General features: G+C 36.2%; 3 protein-coding genes across 10 annotated transcripts in view; all 3 read left to right on the forward strand.

Moving 5' to 3' along the window:
* The window catches only part of LOC132098679 (diacylglycerol kinase iota-like), a 42944-nt gene extending 39202 nt beyond the window's left edge, over window positions 1–3742 (forward strand). For all 7 annotated transcript variants that reach the window (XM_059504797.1, XM_059504794.1, XM_059504792.1 and 4 more), the window contains 9 exons: window positions 699–768; window positions 865–905; window positions 979–1103; window positions 1221–1246; window positions 1557–1594; window positions 1740–1860; window positions 2620–2656; window positions 2746–2845; window positions 2931–3742. In XM_059504797.1, the coding sequence (XP_059360780.1) occupies window positions 699–768; window positions 865–905; window positions 979–1103; window positions 1221–1246; window positions 1557–1594; window positions 1740–1860; window positions 2620–2656; window positions 2746–2845; window positions 2931–3047 (675 nt within the window). In that variant the 3' untranslated portion in view covers window positions 3048–3742. The remainder of the gene's footprint in view (window positions 1–698; window positions 769–864; window positions 906–978; window positions 1104–1220; window positions 1247–1556; window positions 1595–1739; window positions 1861–2619; window positions 2657–2745; window positions 2846–2930) is intronic.
* Window positions 3743–4826: 1084 nt separating this feature from the next.
* Window positions 4827–7749, forward strand: LOC132098318 (uncharacterized). The gene is made up of 6 exons (XM_059504458.1): window positions 4827–4965; window positions 6406–6662; window positions 6776–6898; window positions 7022–7080; window positions 7200–7472; window positions 7557–7749. Coding segments are annotated over exons 1-6 (759 nt in total). The 5' UTR covers window positions 4827–4963; the 3' UTR covers window positions 7602–7749.
* Window positions 7750–8553: 804 nt separating this feature from the next.
* The window catches only part of LOC132098681 (ras association domain-containing protein 3-like), a 44113-nt gene continuing 29773 nt past the window's right edge, over window positions 8554–22893 (forward strand). The window contains exons 1-2 of one of the 2 annotated variants that reach the window (XM_059504799.1): window positions 8554–9161; window positions 21021–21154. In XM_059504799.1, coding sequence (XP_059360782.1) covers window positions 8729–9161; window positions 21021–21154 — 567 coding nt within the window. In that variant the 5' untranslated portion in view covers window positions 8554–8728. Of the gene's footprint in view, window positions 9162–12581; window positions 12777–21020; window positions 21155–22893 lie in introns of those variants that run through there. The other variant, XM_059504801.1, reaches the window with a different exon arrangement.

A 22893-nucleotide genomic window follows, 5' to 3' on the forward strand; every position in this document is an offset into this window, starting at 1 on the left:
TTATTTTAATTTTGTAATAATTTAATGAAAAAAATATATATTAAAATAATCAGAATTTAAATCAATTAATACTGTAATGATAACATCATAAATATGAAAATCAAAAATATTCATGCCAGAATTTAAGTCTATTAATTCTGTAATGATAACTTAGTAAAAACAAATATTTTATTAAAAATATTCACATCAGAATTTTTATATTTTAATTTTGTAATGATAATTTCATTAAAAAAATACATTAAAATATTCATATCAGAATTTAAATCAAAAATGTAATGATAACCTCATAGATATGAAAATCTAAAATATTCATGCTAGAATTTTCGTCTATTAATTATGTAATGATAAGTTAATAAAGAGATTAATAATCAGAATTTTAAATATAAATTTTGAAATTATAAAAAAAAAATCAAAATTCTAATCAGAATTTATATATGGTAATTTAGTACAAACTAAAATTGAATTCACATTAAAATTAGAATGGAGTAAATATGTAATATTTTTAATAAATTAGAGCATAGTGTTAAATGAAGTAGTCTTCTGCTGTGGCCAACAAAATACAAGTTAATTTTATTAAATATAGCGATATATAAATAAATTATACCCCCCATGCGTTGTGTGTCTCCAGGTGATTCAAACTGAAAATAAAATGCATATGCACAATGAAAACTTGACTTGTTTTCGCTGTGTTTTGTCAGGATGAGAGTGCAGGTCTGCCGCGGCCCAGTTCAGCACACAGACTTTCACCAAACTGGAGCTTCTTAGACTGTAAGCCTCTTCATGTGTACTGTAAGATGAGACCTGCTCTATGCAAGTACACACTTCTGGATAGTTTTACCAGTGGCATGTTTATTCTGTTTCCAGCTACATCAGCTGACCGCTTGTATCGCATAGACAAGGCTCAGGTATGATTGTTAAACAATTTGCTTAAAAATGAAAAAGTTATCGGGGAGCTGTATAATATGTGTGTACAAACAGGAGCACCTGCACTTTGTGACCGAAATATGCCAGGAGGAGGTTTTCATCCTGGACCACGAGGCTCCAGCGGTGAGACAGGTCCAGGTCCCTGGGATGCCAGATGTGGTGGTGGAGCCCAATTCTGGGTGAGATTCATCAATTCCTTGTTTTTTTTTTGTTCATTCCTGATAGTTTTATACCTCTTTGCGCTGTGTAATTGCATACTAAAACTTTTTATTTTTGCTCTGGTTTTCTAATTACAGGGCTTCCCTGACAACAGACGAACAAGGTACATTAACACTTACATTTATGCATTTAGCAGACACTTTTATCCAAAGCGACTTACAGTGCATTCAGACTATACTTTTTTTTTTTTTGATCAGTATGTACAAACACAAATAGGAAACTGTTTAGAAATGGAGCAGGTTTTCTTTAGAGGTTGATGTATCCTGCCAGAAGTCATGTGATAACTTCTCACAATGAACAGTCATTGACCACCAGAAATTCCCACATGCATGTCATGCATTTCCTAGGATGCTTGCTATATTATGCATGATCGTTACTCATCGTTTTGAAAAAAGTTCTCAACCTTTTTCCAGCTCTCCTGTCAGCTGCTGATAAAGGAGACGTGGAGGTGGTAAGATTTTGACATTTCCTTGTTTCATGAATTGAAAGTGGAAGAGGTTTCGAGTGGTGACTCAACAGGGTAGAGCACAAGCACTTGCATAACCAGTTTGTTTTCGTCACTCATCCTGACTCATGAACTGTCCCGGGTCTTACAGGTGTCGGGCTCCTGCACCAGCGGGGTCAGTCTGTTGGTGCGGGACGCTATGGGCTGCAACGCTCTGCACCTGGCCGCCCAACACGGCCACACAGAGATCGTGAGTTTTATTCTAGAGCACGGTGAGTGAGAGACGAGCCTTCAGGCATACACTCTCATTTGTGTACGTAAAAAAAGTCCAAAGTTTCTTTGTCACATGCTCAGCTTGCATAGAAGGGAAGTTTTTGTGTGTGAGTTACAGAACAATCCCATGTCTAACCAAAACCAAAAGCAGTTTAGAGTAAATAACTGTTTCTATATATATATATATATTTATATATATATATATATATATATATTTATATATATATATATATATATATATATATGTGTGTGTGTGTGTGTGTATATACAGTATACAAAAATATTTGTATAGAGTATTAACTTTTTTAAATGTCAATATAAATGTTTACATTTCTTAGGTGTCCAAATACTTTTTGGTGCATAAAATAAAATACATTTTAATAATAATAATTTTTATATGCATATATGTAAAGTTTTTTTTTTTCATTTTCAAATGCTTCTGAATGTCACATTAAATTTTTAATGCCTTAAATGACCAAATACTTCAGAAATTAAAAAATATGTATTTCAATAAATTATTTCTATATTATATGCATACATACAAAATAATTTTAAGTTGTCTTATATATTATTACATATTATATTTATAAAATGGTATGTATATATATAATTTCAAAAATAAAGTATTCAATAAAATACTATTACTAAATATTAATACTAATATTATTATACTAATATACTATTTAAAAAAAATGTATACTATGTACAAGTTTCATTTCTTGACACTGACTTTGATATCAAAATTCGGTTTCTTTCAGGGTCAAAGCTGATGTTGGATTTAACTGACAGAGACACGTATGTAGCTGTGGTTTGATGCACTTATTTGCGTGTCAGTCATGTACAGTAAGCTGGCATTTCATTTGTCTTCATTTCCTTTTTTTCAGAGGAGACACCGCATTGCACAAAGCAGCGTCTCGGCAGCATGTGGAGGTGTGCAGACGTTTGCTGGAGGCCGGGGCTTCCCTCAGCAAAACGAACTTCCTAGTGAGAATCTGCTTGTTTCCTCTTTGTTTTCACACATGGTGACCATAAGTCAGTAGTCAGATTCATGTCACATTGTCCTTTTCAGGGAAAAACTCCCAAGGATTGTGCCCTAGATGCCGGGAACTCCGAGTTGGCGTCCCTCATGGAGAGGCAGCCAGTGGAGGAGCCGGCGGCGCACGAGGATCTGGAGACGGCTGTATGAACAGGCTCATGAGTCAGAGTCAGGAAGATTTTTCCCCACAGAAAGTGGCTGTCGGCACTCCTCTGAGCGTCTGCTCGCACTCGCAGAGACAGAACGGGAGAGCGTAAGAGAAGAATGACAAAGAGGGAGGAGAATCGAGAGCGCCCCGGGCTAAGAGAGTCCTCGGGATCGTGTCTAGCTGTTGTTTTTCCACTAATGTCGCTGTGGGGTTTCAGCATTTATTTATTGCTCTTATTTATTTTAACTATTTATTCAAAGATGGATTGGGTTTTTTGTTGCATCACAGGCTAGTTTTAGAGACAAGATGCCAGAGACTGAAGCTTTCATGCATCACGTTGTGTGCCAAAGACACACAGAAGAAGAAGATACCGAAAAGAGTTCGAATAAAGTGGGATCTTCTTCAGAGAAACAATCATTGCAGAGATTTTAAACCCAAACTACAGGCTTTTCACGTTTTGTTTGTGTGCCGTTACAGTGGTGTTATTGTGAAAATACCTTAAAACGACGAAGATCTGAGCCATAATCAATGCAATATGAATGGATGACATTTGTGCATTTATCTATTTTAATATTACATTACATTAATGTTTCAAGAAGAGCAAAGGAACCGGATGCGTTTTTCCATTGATGGCAGCTGACTGGTTTCTGAAATGCCAAGTTGCTGATCATAAGTTAGCGTTTGACTGACTAAAGAATGACTAAACCAAATGAACGCTGCTGAGAGTTAATCCTGGTATTTTGAACATATACTCAGTCCGTGTCCAATCACTCATGACGGGGAGATGCCCAGCGACGTGTCTGCATGAGAAGCGGATCACGCTGAGCCTTCGTGAGATCCATTTACATACGAGTGATCTGCTGTGTTATCTTCTATCATTTTAAAGCATTATTGTGCATGGAAATTTTCGTTACCTCTCTGGATGTTTCTACCCCTCGATGATTATGTAACAAAATGGCATTATTTCTTTTTGTCATTTTAAGTCATATGAAAAACATGAAATTGTTCAGTGGTTGTATTTTTATTTTTATCTTTTAAAAGATGGGACAACTTGAATGTTTTAGTTTTTTTTCACATTTCTAAATATCTATTTCAGGTGTGTATGAGGTAAGTAGGTGAGTAGATGTGACGGATATGATGTGCACGATCTCAAAACTGGGAATGTTTCTCATTAAAGCCAGTCAGATGGAAAGCACCAGTGTTGTGTGTTTACTGGACAGTCATAGATAACCCTGAAGTTACAGCTAGAGAAGTTAAAATACTTTAAATAACACGCAGTGTTTCCTTACTTGGACATTTGCTTTATAGGTATAGTTTTTAGTCATTTAGCAGACGCTTTTATCCAAAGTGACTTACAAATGAGGACAATGGAAGCAATCAAAAACAACAAATAGGGCAATGATACACAAGTGCTACAACAAGACTCAGTTAGCTTAACACAGTACACATAGCAAGGGCTTTTAAATAACATAATAAATAAAAAGAAAACATATATAATATAAAAAGAATAGAGCAGGCTAGTGTTAGAGGTCTTTTTTCTCTTCTTTTATTAATTGTATAATAAATGAAAAGAAAACAAAAAGGTTACAAAGATAGTTAGATTTTTTTTTTTTTTAATTTTAAGATGAGAATTAGAATACTGAGTGCTAATGTTAGAGGGTCAAGTAAAGATATAGAGGGGCCATGACCTGTGCTACTAACAGTACCAAACAGAAACAGCTCATATAAATCAGGACACTGCGGTCGTAGCTGTTTTATGTTATATTATCAGTCGAAAGAAAATGACTCATTGTGGTGAACGTAGTTTTTGTTGAATCAACAACTCGTCAATGGTAATGACGCGTCAGTTTGGCTCCGCCCACAAGTCTTAAAACTTCTCTCTGCTCAGTCTGGGTCACATCGGTCACAACACGGAGTCATGTAAGTGTTTCAACTTTCATTATATGTATTAACCAAGAGATAAATGTAATAATGACCGTCTCGGACTGTCGTATTGTTTTCTTTCTGTTTGTTTGACACTTCCGTGACTTCGGATAGGCGTGTTCCTCTGTAGAAATACGTAGAGAACTTTCAAAACCTCTCGAGTCGTGCGTGTTATTTGTGTCTAAACTTATGGAGATGTCGCAGACTGAAGAAAAAAATAAACTAATGAGGGCTGGTGAACATGCCCGGACTCATTCACTCGTGTTACAAAGTGACATCGAGCACATACTGTAGAATTAACTAATGTGCATCTTTCGTGAATTACGGATTAAACCACTTTACTGTAAAATTACGTAAAACGTATGGTAAATTAAAAATAAGAAATGTTGATAATACGTTTAAGATCGAGACTTCCATTGTAAGGGCATTCATGTTTGTTTTATTTGGCAAATTAAAGAAATACTGCTTTAAACAACACTTAAATTGGAATTATGTTTATAACAGTGATTTTAAGTTAACCTTATATAGCTCTATTAAGCTCGTGGTTGATTACAATTTAGCGTAATTGAAAATATATGCGTACATCAAACATAAGTGTCCCAATTTATCTGAGTTCACACTGAAGGTAGTAGGCCTTGGTATTATTTCTGTACCATTATAGTATTTATTAATATTTTAAATTGGTTGTTATTTTTATATTTTCATTTTAGTTGAATTAGTAATTTGGTTATATGCTTTTGTCTTATATATAAATTTTAGTAAATTTTAGTAGCCTACTTCAACTTTAATTTTATTATTACTTTTTTTAAGTTTACATTGTGCATCTAATATATATATATATATATATATATATATATATATATATATATATATATATATAAATATATATATATATATATATATATATATATATATATATATATATATATACACATACATACATATATACACATACATACATACATACATGAGATTATTTGGAAAAATGTCCCATTAATATATATTTATAATAAAAATTATATTAAATTTAAATTTAATTAATTTAAATTAAATGTATGCATTTAGCAGACGCTTTTATCCAAAGCGACTTACAGTGCATATATATATATATATATATATATATATATATATATAATTTTATATAAATGTTATTTGTTTTTTAATTGATGCACTGAATATCCTTATAATATTCTAATGTTCTTGAACTATTAAATAAAATACAAATTAAATTAAAATATATTTATTGTAATTTTTCTCATTAAAAAGTTCTACACGGAAATAAATGTATAGGAATTTGAAAACTGTGTAAAATTATGTACAGTGATTCATATGAGCTGAAGACATCCTGAAGGCATCAGTAGCCTAGAAAAATCTATTTGATGTATTATGTATTGGTGTATTACAATGTTTTGATGAAGTGTTTGCATATCTGAGCAGGGATCAGCAGCACAGTTACAGTGACGTCCAGACGCCTGCGGCGGACAGTCTGGAGTTCAAACTCCTGATGGCATACACCCGCAAGAGACGACCCAAAGACACCCATCTGCCGCAGGACGTCCCATCTTCACCACAGCTGCCAGAAGTACACGGCAAACCAAAGAAAAATAAAAGCAAGAAGAGACTGTTGTCTCTCTTAAAGTGTATTAAACCACAGACGGATGATGTATGTATACAAGAGCTAGCAACATTTGTCAGTAAGTGTGAAATATTAATCTTAATCTGAGGCTTATATAAAGTGTTTTTTAAAACATTCCCTATTGAGGAAGTGAGATTGTGGAGATTCCATCATCTGATTTGCTTCCGTCAGTTTCAGGCAAAGGGAAAGCAGAGAAGATGGAGAACATGGTCAGTGAACTGACAGAGATCTCAGATTCGGTGCATTTCACTTCCTGTGGACTAGAAGCGGACGGTCCAGAAGACGAGGAGTCTGGTAACAGCTCATTCTTCTCATTTGATTTCACGCTCTGATTCAAATATATTAGCTGTCACGGAGTCCCTACATTCAGATGTGTTTAGGGTCTATCTGAACGGCTCATTTCTGTTCTCTCGGCAGATCTTGCGAGAAAGCTGGCTGAGCTCCTTCGAGATCAAGGTGATGAACTGAATGAAAAGGTCAGTGAATTGAGCTCTCGTGATGACCACCAGGTGTCTCTGCAGACACAGTTTCTAGTTTCTAGTTCACAAACAGTAAAAACATTCGACTTACAAACGTCTCTAAACCTCTCCGGCAGATTAAGGCAGACAAGGTCTTACTTCAAACCCTGCAGTCCTCGCTCTCATACGGCTTCTTCATGAAAGTGATAGAAGCTTTCTGTGGAAGTGTCTCTCCAGATGTGCCTCCAGAACAGAAAGACAAGAAAGTCAATGTGGCTCTGGTCTGTGAAATCACCAGTCAACTTGTTGGCATCCATTATCATCCAGTGACCTACGTGATGGGCTTAGGTGCCCGGTATCTACAGGAAAAATACTCCACGTGGATAAACAGAAACATGGATGTAGGCAATGTAAGTGTCACAGTGACAACACACTTATTCACAACAATGACATTTGGCCTAATAACACATCGAGACTTTTGTTTCCCTTCACAGGGAGAAGCTGATGATGAATCCGAAGAGGAGAGTGCAGATGAGTGAGCAGATGAGATTCTCTCCTCACATTGCAACAGCTTTCTCAGGAGCACAGGCACTTTATAAACCTGAAAAAGTGGTTTTGTTCGGTGAACCAGCTAGGATTACTTGTTTTTGTTCCCATTACATCCTCATAGCATTCAAGAGAAAAAAAAGAGGTAGTTCATGGTGGCAAATCTGACCATACGGATACTGCCTCAAAACGTGCTTTGAAAACCATTATTATGCATGTTTACCTGTTTAACGCTACTTGTGAACTATTTTTGTAATTTAATGTAGCATCCAAATGCTTTTTGTTATTTGCCCTTTTGTTAAAACTGTACTTGTTTTGAAATTAACATATTTATTTCGGTATCCTTGAACGTTAAAGTGATTAAGAGAATATAAAATGTCCTAATAATGAAATTTGTAATTTTTTTTCCAATGTTAGAATATTAAAATAACTGAAATTTTGTAAATTTGTCTTTTTTTTTTACTAGTAAGTATGTGGACCCACTTTTCTAATAAACATTTCATTGATTAAACGTGATTGAAGTCTACAATAATTTTAGATTTGATCATCAGCCCAGTTGTTTAACCACTAAACCAAAGGCTTCTAGTCGGTTATTATAATTTGTACTAATATTTTTCATATTTGTTTGTGTATATATATTTATATATTCACACACATATTATTATTTTCATTTGAGTAATTTAGCGTTTGTCTTTTTTTTTGTATGTCGTTTTTTTATTATTAATTTAGTGCAAATTAAAAAAATATATATAATAAAGTTTTTTTTTTTTTAAATAAAGAATGTTTATATAAAGTTAACGTTTATTTTATTATAGTGTATAAGTTTTATCATATAAAACTTTTGAGTTTTTGTTAATTGTAACAACCGTGCTTCTGGAAATTGATTTGATCTAATAACCACAGACCGTGCGCGCTCCCGCATCTTACGCACAGCTCTGCTCAGGTGAAACACGAGACGCGCTCTGTGCACCTGTCTTACCTGCTTGCGCGCAACACATCCGCAGACACCTCGGTGAAATTCTCTCGAAGCCTGAGACATGTCTCATCACAAGCCTCTACGAACAGGCTTCTTGGATCTACAGATGTTTGTGTGTTTTCTCCGGCACTCGGAAGCGCAGTCATGATGCAGCACAATAGGAAGTACTCGCCACCGCGCTTCTGCGCCGTCGGGTCACCGCTAGCCCTGCCTCAACTGAACCGATTACCCACTCTTCAGGTAGAAAAAGCTGAGCTGATGGAGAATAATTCACCGAAAGCCAAACCCAAAATGCGAAATGCCAAGGTGAAGGCGGTGAGGAGAGCTCCGTCTCCCCAGAGGCCTCGAGTCTTTCCAAACCCTGCGCAAAGCGACGCGCTACTGAAGGTGGCAGAGAACGGGGCAGCCGGACAGCGGTCTAGAAAGAGGGGCTTCAAACCCCCGGATGTGAGGACTATATTCGACCCCCGGGTGAAAGAGGAGAAAGGAGAAGGACACACGTTTTGTGAGGACGCGACGTACGCTTGGTGCGATGTGTGTTGCTCGTATATTTTTAACGGTGGCTTGACATGTACAGGTGAGAACTTTTATTGTTATATTATATTATTAGTCTAGACAAGGTAGATTCATCACCATATCGTGTTCATCAAGACACTTGATGCTGCTCCTGTAGTTAAAAATTAGGTACCTAAAAAAATATTACATTATAATATTTCATAAACACGTCATAAACTTTTTGCATGTTCTTGAGATTCCTCACACACCACACACTCATTTACAGGCATGCTGACAGACTGGTTCGGGCTTGTAAATTCATGTTGCACCTTGGTCACCCACATTTACTTTATTTGTGTCACAAATATGACAAATCGAATAGCTAAGTGTAATCATAATTCATTTGATCAATTCCAGGTCTTTTGCAGGTGAAATGGTCACTGGCAGTGACAGTTGACGTTTCCATTACTGACTGAATGCCTTGCATTGTTCCCAGTTGTGAAAACATTCCTAAAAATCATATGCAAAGCATTATCTGCTTTGCCCTGCAGACAAATTTGTATTGTAAATTTTGTCATCTTATAAAAGCATGATTATATTGATGGCTAGCAGTGAAATGGTATGCAAGGGTATTTCCCCTTTTTTAGTTTTTGATTAAATCGTCACCAAAGCCTTGAATTCATTCTCTTTATTATGGCTCTCTGTCTTGAACTGCCTTTGAGCAGAGGTTATCCATTCACAAGTGTTAACTCAAGAGGAACAACTGGACAAAGGTAACTTAAAGTCTTCTGGCTGCTCGACTCGAGTGATCAGGTAATTGAGAGAGAGAAAATCATTGGTTTGGCTGATTAGCTTGAAAGCCTGGTTTTAGAGCAGCCATTCAATTTTCATGTGAGCTCGTTATTAGCAAATTTTATAGGCACACTTACAGATCTTTGAATATGTGGGCAGAGAAAACCTTCGCTAACTCATGTGTTCTGTGAGTGCATTGTCTGTTTTAATGATGTTAAGGTGGATAATGAGATTTCTTGCTTTGGTTTGATGTTTGTTAGATTTGTTTAGGTTTGTGTAATGTATGTCAGTGACCATGTTTACATGCACATGATTAATTGCCATAGTCTGACATATTCCGGTTGCTATAAAACGTCTCAGGTTACGAATGTAACCATGGTTCCCTGAGTAGGGAACGAGACACTGTGTCCTCTAGGGGTCGCTATGGGGAACACCTCGTCGTGACCCGTGTCTGAAGCATACATTGAAAAAACACCAACGATTTGGCCAGCGACAGCCCCTGACATCACTACTGGCGTGACTATGGATAAATAGGTGCCGGCAGAACACGTCATTCACTTCTTCGTCTGAAGCTTGCGTCCGAAGCATGGCAGGGAGCTAGAGGACGCAGTGTCTTGTTCCCTACTCAGGGAACCATTGTTACATTTGTAACCTGAGACGTTCCCTTTCAAGGGAACTTTGAACTGCCCCTCTGGGGTCGCTATGGGGAACAGTATACCCACGCTGCCATACTGAGGGGAGTGTTCTCCTGGCACCTATTTATCCATAGTTGGTGTTTTTTCATGTAGGCTTCAGACACTGGTCACAATGAGGTGTTCCCCATAGCAACCCTTAGAGGACGCAGTTCAAAGTTCCCTTGAAAGGGAACTAAATAAGACTGCAAGCATATGCCTGATAAACTGATATTGTGTGGGATGCAAAAGTGTTTTCCTAATCGAAATAATCTGAAATTATATATATATATATATACATACAGTACAGACCAAAAGTTTGGAAACATTACTAGTTTTAATGTTTTTGAAAGAAGTTTCTTCTGCTCATCAAGCCTGCATTTATTTGATCAAAAAAAAAAAAGAAAAAACTGTAATATTGTGAAATATTATTACAACTTAAAATAATAGTTTTCTATTTGAATATACTTAAAAAAATAATTTATTCCTGTGATGCAAAGCTGAATTTTCAGCATCATTCCTCCAGCCTTCAGTGTCACATGTAACATCCAGTCTATCACATGATCATTTAGAAATCATTCTAATATTCTGATTTATTATGAGTGTTGGAAACAGTTCTGCTGTCTAATATATTTGATGAATAAAAGGTTTAAAAGAACTGCATTTATTAAAAATTTAAAAAAAATATATATAATAATATATATTCTAATAATATATTTTCTTTACTATCACTTTTTATCAATTTAACACATCCTTGCTAAATAAAGTATTGATTTTATTTTAAAAAAAGGAAGAAAAAAAAATTACTGACCACAAATTACTGGCCAGTAGTGTACATTGTTATTACAAAATATTTATATTTTAAAAACATAGCTTCTTTTTTTCTTTTTTACTTTTTATTCATCAAAGTATCCTAAAAAAGTATCACATGTTCTGAAAAAATATTAAGAAGATTTGTTTCCAACTTTGATAATGAATCATCATATTAGAATGATTTCTAAAGGATCATGTGATAATGATCCTAAAATTTCAGCTTTGCATCACAGAAATAAATGATAATTTAAAGTATAATAAATTTAAAAACAATTATTTTAAATTGTAATAATATATCACAATATTACATTTTTTTCTGTATTTTTGATCAAATAAATGCAGGCTTGATGAGCAGAAGAAACTTCTTTCAAAAACATTAAAAATAGTAATGTTTCCAAACTTTTGGTCTGTACTATATATATATATATATATATATATATTAGGGATGCCACAATTCTCAATATAACATTGAACCGTTCGGTATGACATCCACGGTTCAATACACGCTTGTGAATTGTGTTTTTTTGTTTAAATAATTTATGTGTGTTTTATTTCTCTCCGAATTGACTGTTTGTATGTGCCTGTCTACGAACAGAGATGAGGAAACTCTTCCCCACGAGTAAATATTCAATCACTATGCTCCAAAGTTAAGGGGCGCTGAACCATCATTCCACACTTTAACATGGCGAGCGTCGGTGAAGTGAGGCTACAGTAAGAGGAAGCGCCGGTATCTTTCAAATCAGTGGTGGGGAGACATTTCGGTTTTGCCATTGAGTATAATGCCAAGGAAGAAAAAAACGGTAAACAAAAAAAAATTACTGTCTGCAAGCATTGTTTTACATGTGTAGCCTACTCAAACGGAAACACTTCTAACACTTCTAACACGACTGCACATCTGTGGCGCCATCACCCAGCAATATCACTGTCTGAAGGCAGGATAGCAGAGCAGGTAATAAAGTCCTCCAAAAAACACTCTGCTGCGACTCGAGTAAGAGAATTTTCTCCACTGTCGGTGACAAATGCAAAATGCTCTCGCCCAAAACCATCTGTCTGTTTGTGTCATGGCAGTGACAGTGTGTCTAGAGAAGGCACACCTTCCTGTCACAGCACAAACTCTGCATACAATGAGCTTCCCCTCAACCAGCTGACGCAGTCGCAGGGGAACCACGCTGGCCATTAAACAACTACACACACACACTCACTGGAGCAGGGGGCTCAATGACAGGAGACCACTAGCGGTGAGTAGTCACAAGCCATGATGCAGAGAAGACATTTCAGCCAACTTGAGGTTGTTCTGGTATTGGGGGTGGGCAAAGGCTTTCCAAGATCTTTGAGAAGACTTACTAGAATCCTCTACCGCTTCCCAAAAGCCATGTGGCGCTCCAGGCGACTGGAAGATACTCTGCTGTGGAAGTCATCCGGTGGGTCTTTGCTTTTTGTAGTTTTATCATTCGGGCAAGTGGAATTTAGATGACAACTTCATACTGAGTTGCGCAAAATCCTTGATTCATTGCAGGTCTATGGAACAATGAGGACAGATATGGTGTCATTTCTTGTACAGAAATTACGGACATTTTTTTGTCTTTCAATTTTATTGATTTATTTTTAGTCGACTACTGTTAACATTTTAACTCATACTAATGCAAAATAGGTACTGATAAGAAATCTAGATTTTTATGTTTTCTGAAACATGTTGTATGTGACTGCATGCCCAAAAATCACCGCCATGATGCTAAATGTTGCACATGGTTGCTACTGTATGTCATTGATATGTGGTTGCTTACTGGACTAAATCAAATCAGTCATTCCAGCGGAAATGATTTTTATACTAAATTTAAACTACAGCGGTCTTCATTGCATATGGCAGGGGTTTTCAAACATGGGGGCTTACAATTATTATAATAATAATAATTACAAAATTATTATTTTTTTAATGTAAACAAGCACTCAAATAAATAAATCTAAGAGTGAAAATTATAATACATTTTAAAATGATGAAAACAAACTAGCAAATACATAACCTTTACACAATATTAAAATAAATGTGTAAATAAGTACAGTAATATAATGAGTAATTAGAAATTTAATGTAACAATAGAAACTAAACACTGGTAGAAATAATGTTTTAGATTTATAATATACATTTTTTATAGTAGAAATTGGGTCTTTATACATGAAACTATACACTCTGTAAAAAGTGATAACCTTAAAGAGCCATTTCTACCTTATATCTCTACCCTACCTATAACGTTTAGTTTTGTTGGTTAAAAATGTATATGTAGTATATAGGTTGATTCAGTGATATTACATTTTTATACTTTAAATCCAGTTAATCCACTGTTTTAAGTGTAGATGATCAAATTTAGGGATCTGTGACATCTAAAAGCCTGAAAACCTCAAGCACTTAAGTTTAGACTTAATCAAATGCATTTCCAGTGAATAATGGCTATAGGAGTAAACTGAATCTAAATTGTGATGTTTAGCAATCTGTCTCTGTTACTGTGATCAGAGATGTTGCAGAGCATGAAGAATAAAAGAGAAAATAATTGAGATGTCCTGTCTATTATTCAGCACATCTGAATAAATAATTTAACATGGTGCTAATTCATTTTCTTTGGCCCTGACACCCGTTGCTCACTAAACAGTCATCATCCACTAGACAGTGATTATGTTGTGGTCTGTCTGTGTGTGGTATCATTGTGTTGATGTTGTGCTGCTGGGGACCATGGTGTCTCAGTTGATGTAATGTAAACTTCACACTTTTCAGGCACAAATGCAGTGCTAAGTATAGCAATGCTTCCACCGAGCAAACAGAGCAGAGCACTAAAAACATCTGCTGAAGGACAGAGTCGAGACTAAACAGCTGACACTGATGTGGGAAGCGGTTCACGATAACATGCCAAACAGTTCACCGTTAACATCTACTGATTGAATGACTAAAGTCATGCAAAAGAATGGAGTGTCTTCTTGATGTTTAGTCACAGGCAGGTGTTGTTGAGCATGTCCTGTCTGTGTGTGTTGTTTCAGCGGTCGGATCTAATCCCAGCGTGGAGCCGATCTGGAATGGAGATGACAGAAAGGCTCTGCCTTGAACAGAAAATAACATGAGAATCTCTATTGTTAGTTACCAAAAAAAAAAAAAAACAGACAGAAGGACAGAAAAAAATAGTTATCTGTGATCAAATGAGCAAGGACAACCTCGGCTACTTTACTAGTCATCACTTGCAAGTTTCCAGAAACAGATTCTATTGTTTAAGGAGGTTGATATGAGAGGTATTTAATGAGGAAATAGCACTATTTAAAAAAATCAGCAACGTCAGTCTGAAATAGCAGGCAACATAGATGTCACTTTGTCAGTCTGGAGGACATATTTTATCAAACACACTTAAAAGAGTTTTTAGATGTTTCAAGATTCAACATAAGCTGCTTCATATTTTGCTTACTCTATCTTTTGTGAGGATGGAATAAACATATGGACAAGTTAAATAAATAATTGTGAAGGAATGACATATTCACTTGTCCAAAACACACATTTAACATGTAGTTAAAATGCAATACAACTGTTTTTAACATTCATTATAATAATACATGTTTCTTGAACAGCAAATCAGCATATTAGAATTATTATTCTGTGACACTGAACACTGCAGTAATGATGTTGAAAATACAGCTTTGTTCACAGGAATAAATTAGATTGGAAAATATATTCAAATAGAATAGCATTACTTTAAATTGTAATAATATTTCACAATATTACAGTTTTTTAATGTATTTTTGATCAAATAAGTGCAGCATTGGTGAGCATGAGACCCTTTAAGTTGAAAAAAAATGCTGCTGTCTGTGAGAATGACACTGTTGTGTTATATGAGCTGTCTGTAATGTGTTTGTGCGGGAAATGTTTAAGAACTCGAATGACTTGTTCTCTGTCAACATGCAAAGTTTTAGAAACAGAGACCCAAATATTGCACTGTCACACCACAGTCTAAATATGGAACAATACTGTATTGTGTGTGTGTATGAAGTTTTGCTCCTCAGGCAGGTTCTGATTGATAATGCCGTCCTTCATTACGGGAAGTGCAATTAAGAAAGAGACAGGCCTGCACTTCCCATCCGCCACCAGAGACCTAAACTGATTTTGTGCATGTGTATGTGTGTGTCGGTATACACTAGCTCAGTTCCTACACGGTCAAGACCACAGCTCTGTGCAAAGAACGGCACTTTAAACTACCATTACCCATCATGCCCCAGTATAAAAGATCCTCTGTGTCATTCTGCTCTCTGCTGATCTTTTAAAAGAGCAGCATTCCTCCTGCTCCCCAGAGGAATATTTTATTGCTCAGAGACGATTGCATCTCAGAGATGTTACATTTAAGTATCAGCTTTGTCGCAGATGTCTAAAATTCTTAAGGAGAAATATACAAAGACATATATGAGATACATGGTAAGTGCTAACATACAGCACAGTAGAGTTATGAAGTGAATTTGCTCAGCTCACATAACACATACTTTGGTCTTTGAGTTGACAGATGGGGGGCTGAAACCCACCTAAAAAGGGTTTAAAACCACCCATGGTAAAGTGTGCGTAATTATACTGAAACATAAATATATAGTTTACCAGTTTACCTGATTCAGTGTGATGGCTGAGCGTATTTCTGAGATAACAACATGACAATCCGTGGTAGGATTTCCGGCATGGTTAACTGTTCATCTAGTCAATAAGCGTTATTGATACTCGAGCCAACTCTGCTCTAACTGTCGACTAGCAGTGGGAGTAAGATTGCCCCCTAGTGAATGGCTAAAGATTTGCTAACTCATATTCATAAATCCTCAAGGGAATGTCTGAATTAACTGATGATCGCGCGCATCCCTTGACAGAAGCCGGCGCGCCCCACAGGTTAAAACCCCTGCTCTATTCATTGGCACTGATGTCTGGCATAAATATTTAAGATATTAACAAGATATTGTTTGTAATTTTCTTTGACTGTTTTGGGAGGCTGAAATTCAATTTGGGTATATAAAATGCAGAGAAACAGAAAGCAGATTTTAGATACAATGTGCAAGATTTAGACGGCGGTCAAGACACACCTGAAAGTTGACGGGACTGATAAATTGGAGATAAACCAGCAAGCACCCTTTGCAAGATGGCAGCTGATCAGGCCAATTTTAAAAAGACCTCATTAAATCAAAATTGGGCATGTAGTCTTCGATTTAAAAAAAAAATAAATAAATCACAAAAATCTGAATTGTTGTGTTATTTGCATAAATGTCAGTTCTGAGGTTCACATAGTAGTGAACCCCTTAAATGTTGACAAAATGTTTTTTTAAACACACATTCAAAATTTAACCCCTTAACTGTCACTCACATTTTTGAACATAGACTTTATAGTGCACGATCCAAACTTACATTTTTATAATTCATGAATGAAAACATTTTGTAACATGATAGTGATGTACCATTTACATGGTAATGCAATGTCTGATTTTAAAATAGGTTTTAAAAGATGAATTTTGCGATTTTAAGTTTTCAGTTGATATATAATTTCTGATCATTTCTAAAGTGTGATAGAGAAAAAGGCAATGAAGAAGTCTTTTTTTTTTAACAAAGGTCAGAACTCCTGTTATAATGTAGATTTTTGAGAGTGCACTCTTGTCATAAATTAATCTATTACTTTTCCTACATAAACAAAAACAAAACAAAAAACATTGGTAAAATATATATTAGGGAGTCTTAGACCTTTCCAACGATGTATAGTGTGTCAAGATTAGATTAGATTTAATTGTAAAATAGTGAAGTAAATGTAGGTGTCCCGTATACGGGACGGGGTGACAGTTAATTAATCTAGGGGTATTTTAATTTTTTGGTTAATCAAATGCCCTCTAAAATGAGTGTCTAAAATGACTCTATGCCACTATGAAAAAAATAAAAAGGTATTTGTGACTTCCTATCTCACAATTCTGACTTTTTTCTTGCATTTGTGAGTTTTCACCTCAAAATTTGTATGTTTTCTTCGACTCTTTTCCTTAGAGTTTCGATATAAACTTGCAGTTGTGTGTTAAAGTAAAAATTGTGAGATAATAAAGTCAGTCTTTCTTTCCTCAGATCTGGACTTTATAACTCACAATTGTGATTTTATATCTCACAGTTCTGAGAAATCAAGTCAGAATTATAAGATATAAACTCACAAATGATCTCTTCTGGAAGCTAAAGGCGGACTCCTCTTGTTTTGTGTGAACCCTTGGTATTTCTAACTGACTCGATCCTAATGATCTGAGTGGTCTGTTAGGCTTATATTCAGTGAGCATATCTGCAATATATTTCGGTCCTAGGTCATTGAGTGACTTATGTACGAGTAAAAGTACTTTAAAATCAATCCTGGTAGCCAGTGTAAGGACCTGAGGACTGGGGTGATATGCTCAGATTTTCTGGTTCTAGTCAGAATCCTGGCAGCAGCGTTCTGGATGAGCTGCAGCTGACTAATTGTCTTTTTGGGAAGGCCGGTGAGGAGCCCATTACAATAGTCCACCCTGCTGGTGATAAAGGCATGAACAAGTTTCTCCAAGTCTTGGCTGGAAACAAAACATCTAATTCTTGCAATGTTTTTTAAATGATAGTATGCTGATTTAGTTACTGCTTTGACCTGACTACTGAAACTAAAGTCTGTCTCCAGAATCACACCAAGATTCCTGACTTGATTTTTAGTTGTTTGACCCCTAGAGTTAAGGTATGCATTCACCTTGAAAACTTCATCTTTGTTTCCAAATGCAATGACTTCGGTTTTTTCCTTGTTTAACTAAAGAAAGTTCTGGCACATCCAACTATTAATTTCATCAATGTTTTGGCAGAGGGAGTCAATGGGGCTGTAGTCATTTGGAGATAAGGCTAGGTAAATCTGGGTATCATCAGCATAGCTGTGATCGGCTGTGTTTGGTTCTTTCTCATTATTTGACTTAGTGGAAGCATATACAGGCTAAACAAGAGCGGTGCAAGAATTGACCCTTGTGGGACTCCGCATGTCATGGACGTCCACTTAGACTTATGCTCTCCTAGACTCAATAATAACCTCTCCCTTCTGAGTATGACCTGAACCATTTGAGTACCATCCCAGAAAGCCCGACCCAGTTTTCCAATCTCACTAGTAGTATGTTATGATCGACAGTGTCAAATGCAGCACTGAGATCTAGCAATACCAGCACCGATATTTTGCCAGAGTCACAATTTAAGCGAATATCATTTATTATCTTAATGAGTGCTGTCTCTGTGCTGTGATGCAGTCGGAAACCTGATTGAAAATTGTCCAGGTATCCATTTGAGTTTAAGTATTTGTTCAGCTTGAATGACCTTTTCTATCATTTTGCCTATAAAAGGAAGATTAGATATTGGTCTAAAATTGCTCAAAATGGTGTTATCAAGGTTGCTTTTTTTTTAGGAGGGGCTTAACAACTGCAGTTTTCAGGGAGTTTGGAAATGTCCCAGAAAGAAGAAGCGTTCACCACTTCTAAGAGATCTGCTTCTAAACAGTTAAGCACACTTTTGAAAAAAGATGTGGGAAGTGTGTCAAGATAGCAGGTTGCTGATTTTAGGTGATGCACTATGTCTTCCAAAATTTTGCTATCAGTTGCCCAAAAATACACATTGTATCTTTTTGATATTGTGGCCGAATCTGTCTAACCTCTCCATTACTTGACGATGTGCTAATCGCCTTCCTGATATTGATGATCTTCTCAGAAAAGGAGGAAGCAAACTCATTGCATTTGCTGTCGATAGCATTTCACTGGGAATCTGACTTGGGGGGTTCATCAGTAAATCACAAATTATTTATTTTTTAGTGAGTGAATATTTAAAGATGCTAACTTGATGGCAGTGCTTTGTGTCTTTACAGCAATCTTAGTTTGATGCATAATAGGCCACAGATTAGATGAGTTTGCCCTTCGGCTTGAGATGGGCTTAGACTTTCTATCACGTGATAAAACTGAAATAGAGAAAGCTACAGGCACACCGGGTTCCCGCTTGTTCTATAAACATTTGTGAATGTGGCTGCTATTATAGCGGGGACCCGACACATATCACTGAGAGCTTCTATCAGTTGTTTTTGGTTCACCTTCAGCAGATAGAGGGTTTGGGCCCTGGCGTTGTGGCAGTGGTCGGAGAGCTCTCACAGGAGCAGGGCCCACAGGCTTTGGTGGTTGGGGGGCCCGCCGTTTTTTTGTTGATATCTGAGGGCTTGCAGCGAATGAGTGAGAGAGTTTAGTCCCAGCATACACCAATTCCTCCAATTCCAAGATAAAAGTCAGAACTGCGAGTTTATCTCCTAATTCTGATAATTTCTCGAGTTTATATCATGCAATTCTGAGAAAAAAGGTCCGAATTGTTCAGATAAGAAGACACAATTACCTTTTTTATTTTTTATTAAGTGGCAGAATCTGGCTTTTTGTTAAGTGGCATAGAATGCCACCAGTTGCTGTGACAAACTAGTATGAGAACAGTAATTGTCTAATAATCAGTTCAGTAATTTTGATGCATCTAGGGTGTTGATAAAATGCATCTGCACACGTATGCAACCACAAAGTTCTTCCTACTGTACATATCCTTCCACGTACTATGTGTCCATCATTGCTGGCTGAAGCTTCATCATTTGACAGTCACATCACCTGACTCAGCACAATGAGAGAGAGAGAGAGAGAGAGAGAGAGAGAGAGAGAGTTACACACAAATGAGTTACCGTGGAGATTGCATGGACCAGATGAGTTTGTCCTTCTGTTCTGAGACTGAACTGCACAGGATGAGCTTTGTATCTGACAGGATTCCGTGAGTTAAGCGTTCGAGACAGAAAGCGTCATCACTTGTACACTTTAGTGGGATGGGAGCAGTATTCTGTAAACTTTATGGCAAAATTACCCAGCAAGTCAAGAATCAGTCTTCAGGTAAGTCATAACAGTGACAGAAAAAAAAAACTAGTGAGAAATGCCTCATGTAATCAACTTTAGATGAATAAGAAAGTATATGTGCGTCATGTTCTCTGTGAACACTGGTGAGGATTGTTAAGCAGACTATGCTGTTCTTATTGTCTATCCAGTTTTATTAATTATACATCCAGTGCATTTTTTAGATAGATATGAATTCATTCCAGCATCAGGAAGAATGCATAATTTTCAGTAAAGAAGCTTTCACTTGAAATACTTAAAATGCATACATGCAACTAACGTAGAAAATAAAGATTATTTTTATTTTAACAATGCATTGTATTTGATGCTCAAAACACTGTCACTTTTATATTGTCTTAATGCACATGATGTTGTCTTTCAATTTCCTTAAACACGTCTACATGTTTCTAAGTTAAAAATGTGCATGTCCCCCATCTTATTTGCAAACCGATATTTTGCTTTCCATTTAGCCTCACAGAAAAGCCAACATATTTCAATAAATCTCCCGCAGACCGAAACAGATACGATGCACTTTTTTGAGGAGAGTTGTGCTATTACTTTTCAAATTTTTTGGAAACTAATTTATTACCTGGAGATAAAACCTCAGAAATGCTTTCGAAATGCCCTAGAAACACTTAAAAAAATATTCTGCACATGTTGCAAAGTTGTTGCATGTTTTTAACTGATGAGTTAATACACACTGTGAAACAACATCGCTGTCTGTTCTTGTTTTCACTCTCTAGGTTGTAAATACACGTGTCATGCTCAGTGCCGTGACCAGGTGGCGCTAGACTGTCATCAGAACGGATCCATTAATGGCTGCCCACTCAACCCTCTTGCTCAGGACCATCTTAACAACAATCAGTCCTCAGACAGCGTGAGTACAGAGTTTATTCATGTCTACTTTCACTGACATGCACATTCAGTTCATTATCTTCTGAAATAGGGAAGTTAAATGACAACAATCAGAGTCATCTGATAGTGATTGTTAGGTGTGACCACAAGGGGGAGAACAGTAGCAGATAAACTACCTAAACTAGTCTCAATATTGATGTAAACTTAGCTTGAGCAATGTTATATTCAATCTTGGTTTTGGTGCATGTTATTTGAATCTTCATCGGCAGATAACAAATTAATAGTCCTTTGGTACGGCCATAAGCAGACAACATGTGCTGAAGTTTTAAGGGTATGTTGGTCATAGTTTGCTTATAGTAAGTATTGCTTTTCTTTAGTCTTTACTTTGACACAATGGTGTTTTAGCTAAAGGATGATGCACTGTTATTTAGCACCATATGAGTGTAAACACACATGCTCATTTCCATTGCACTTGGCATGGAATTTAACAATAGCAGGATATTACTCTTAAACAGAATTCCTCCGGTCCCCATAGTGTCCAGTTTTGTTCTTAATGCTCTGTAAACTGTGCAGTATAAATGAAAGTTAAGCTGTGTGTGTGTGTGTGTGTGTGTGTGTGTGACCCAGCGGGGTCAGCAGACAGGTTAGTGTGGTATGTGTGCTATTCACACTAATCAGTTTAGTGCAATGCTGGAAGAGATATTGGAATATGTAAATTGCTGAGTTACTGTGGCTACGAACCCTCATTGTACTGTTACTGGTTGAAATACAAAATGGATTCAAATTATTTATAAATGGGTGCATTTCATGAAAAATGTCAAGAACATGTCAAAACAAATGCACCCCAAAATCAAAAATGTAAAAATAAAAATATTTTGGGGCATTTCGTTTTATTTTTTTGGATTGTGACATTATTTTCATGATTACTGGCCACATTTATTCCCCCAAAAGTACATTAAAGCTAAAGTACATTTGTAAAGTACTTTTAAAGTAATTTGTAAACTGTAGATCTATTCTGATTTAAATGTTATTTAAATTGAAATATCATTAAATTAATAATATGATAATATAATTTAAATGAGCGTTTGCCGACACAATTTACAATTTTTACATTTTTTTGCATTATAATATTGGGAATTTTAGAGAATAATGAGCGTAATAGTCATCAAAATACACTTAATAGTCCTAAAAAAGTTTTTAATTGTGCAAAATATAACTATAGCTTTTTCCCCTTTTAGTTTTGGGGGTAAAATACAATTTAGACATTTCGGGATTCATTTCTTGATAAGCTTTGTAATGTACTGACAAAATTTTGTCACAGTTATTGCCTCACATGTCCTCATATGACCCAGTTTAGTCATATTTTTGACAAACAAACAAAAAAAGTATGGGCCACGTTTCAAGTTATGGGGTTTGTTTATTTGTTTTATGGATGTTTGGTACATATTGCACTGTTAGATGATGCTGTATCGTGTGTGAGATGTTGGTTCGTTAGTCATTTGGGATTAAGCATGGGTGTGAACATCGTCACAGGACAGTGAGAAACCAGCCGTCTGCGTTAGACTAAACATGGACAAGTCTAACATTCATTTTAGTGTGCGTGTGTTTGACTCTTCATAAAGACCCTACATTCCAGAGGACAGTCAGGGCCAGACAAGCGCACACAAACTGCTGACTGTTGAGGGAGGACAAGGTGTCTACATTAACACCCATTCAACAATGAAGAAACAAACCACTGATAAACTACTGGTGGAGATGTAC

Source organism: Carassius carassius, chromosome 22 (assembly GCF_963082965.1).
Source record: "Carassius carassius chromosome 22, fCarCar2.1, whole genome shotgun sequence".
NCBI lineage: Eukaryota > Metazoa > Chordata > Actinopteri > Cypriniformes > Cyprinidae > Carassius > Carassius carassius.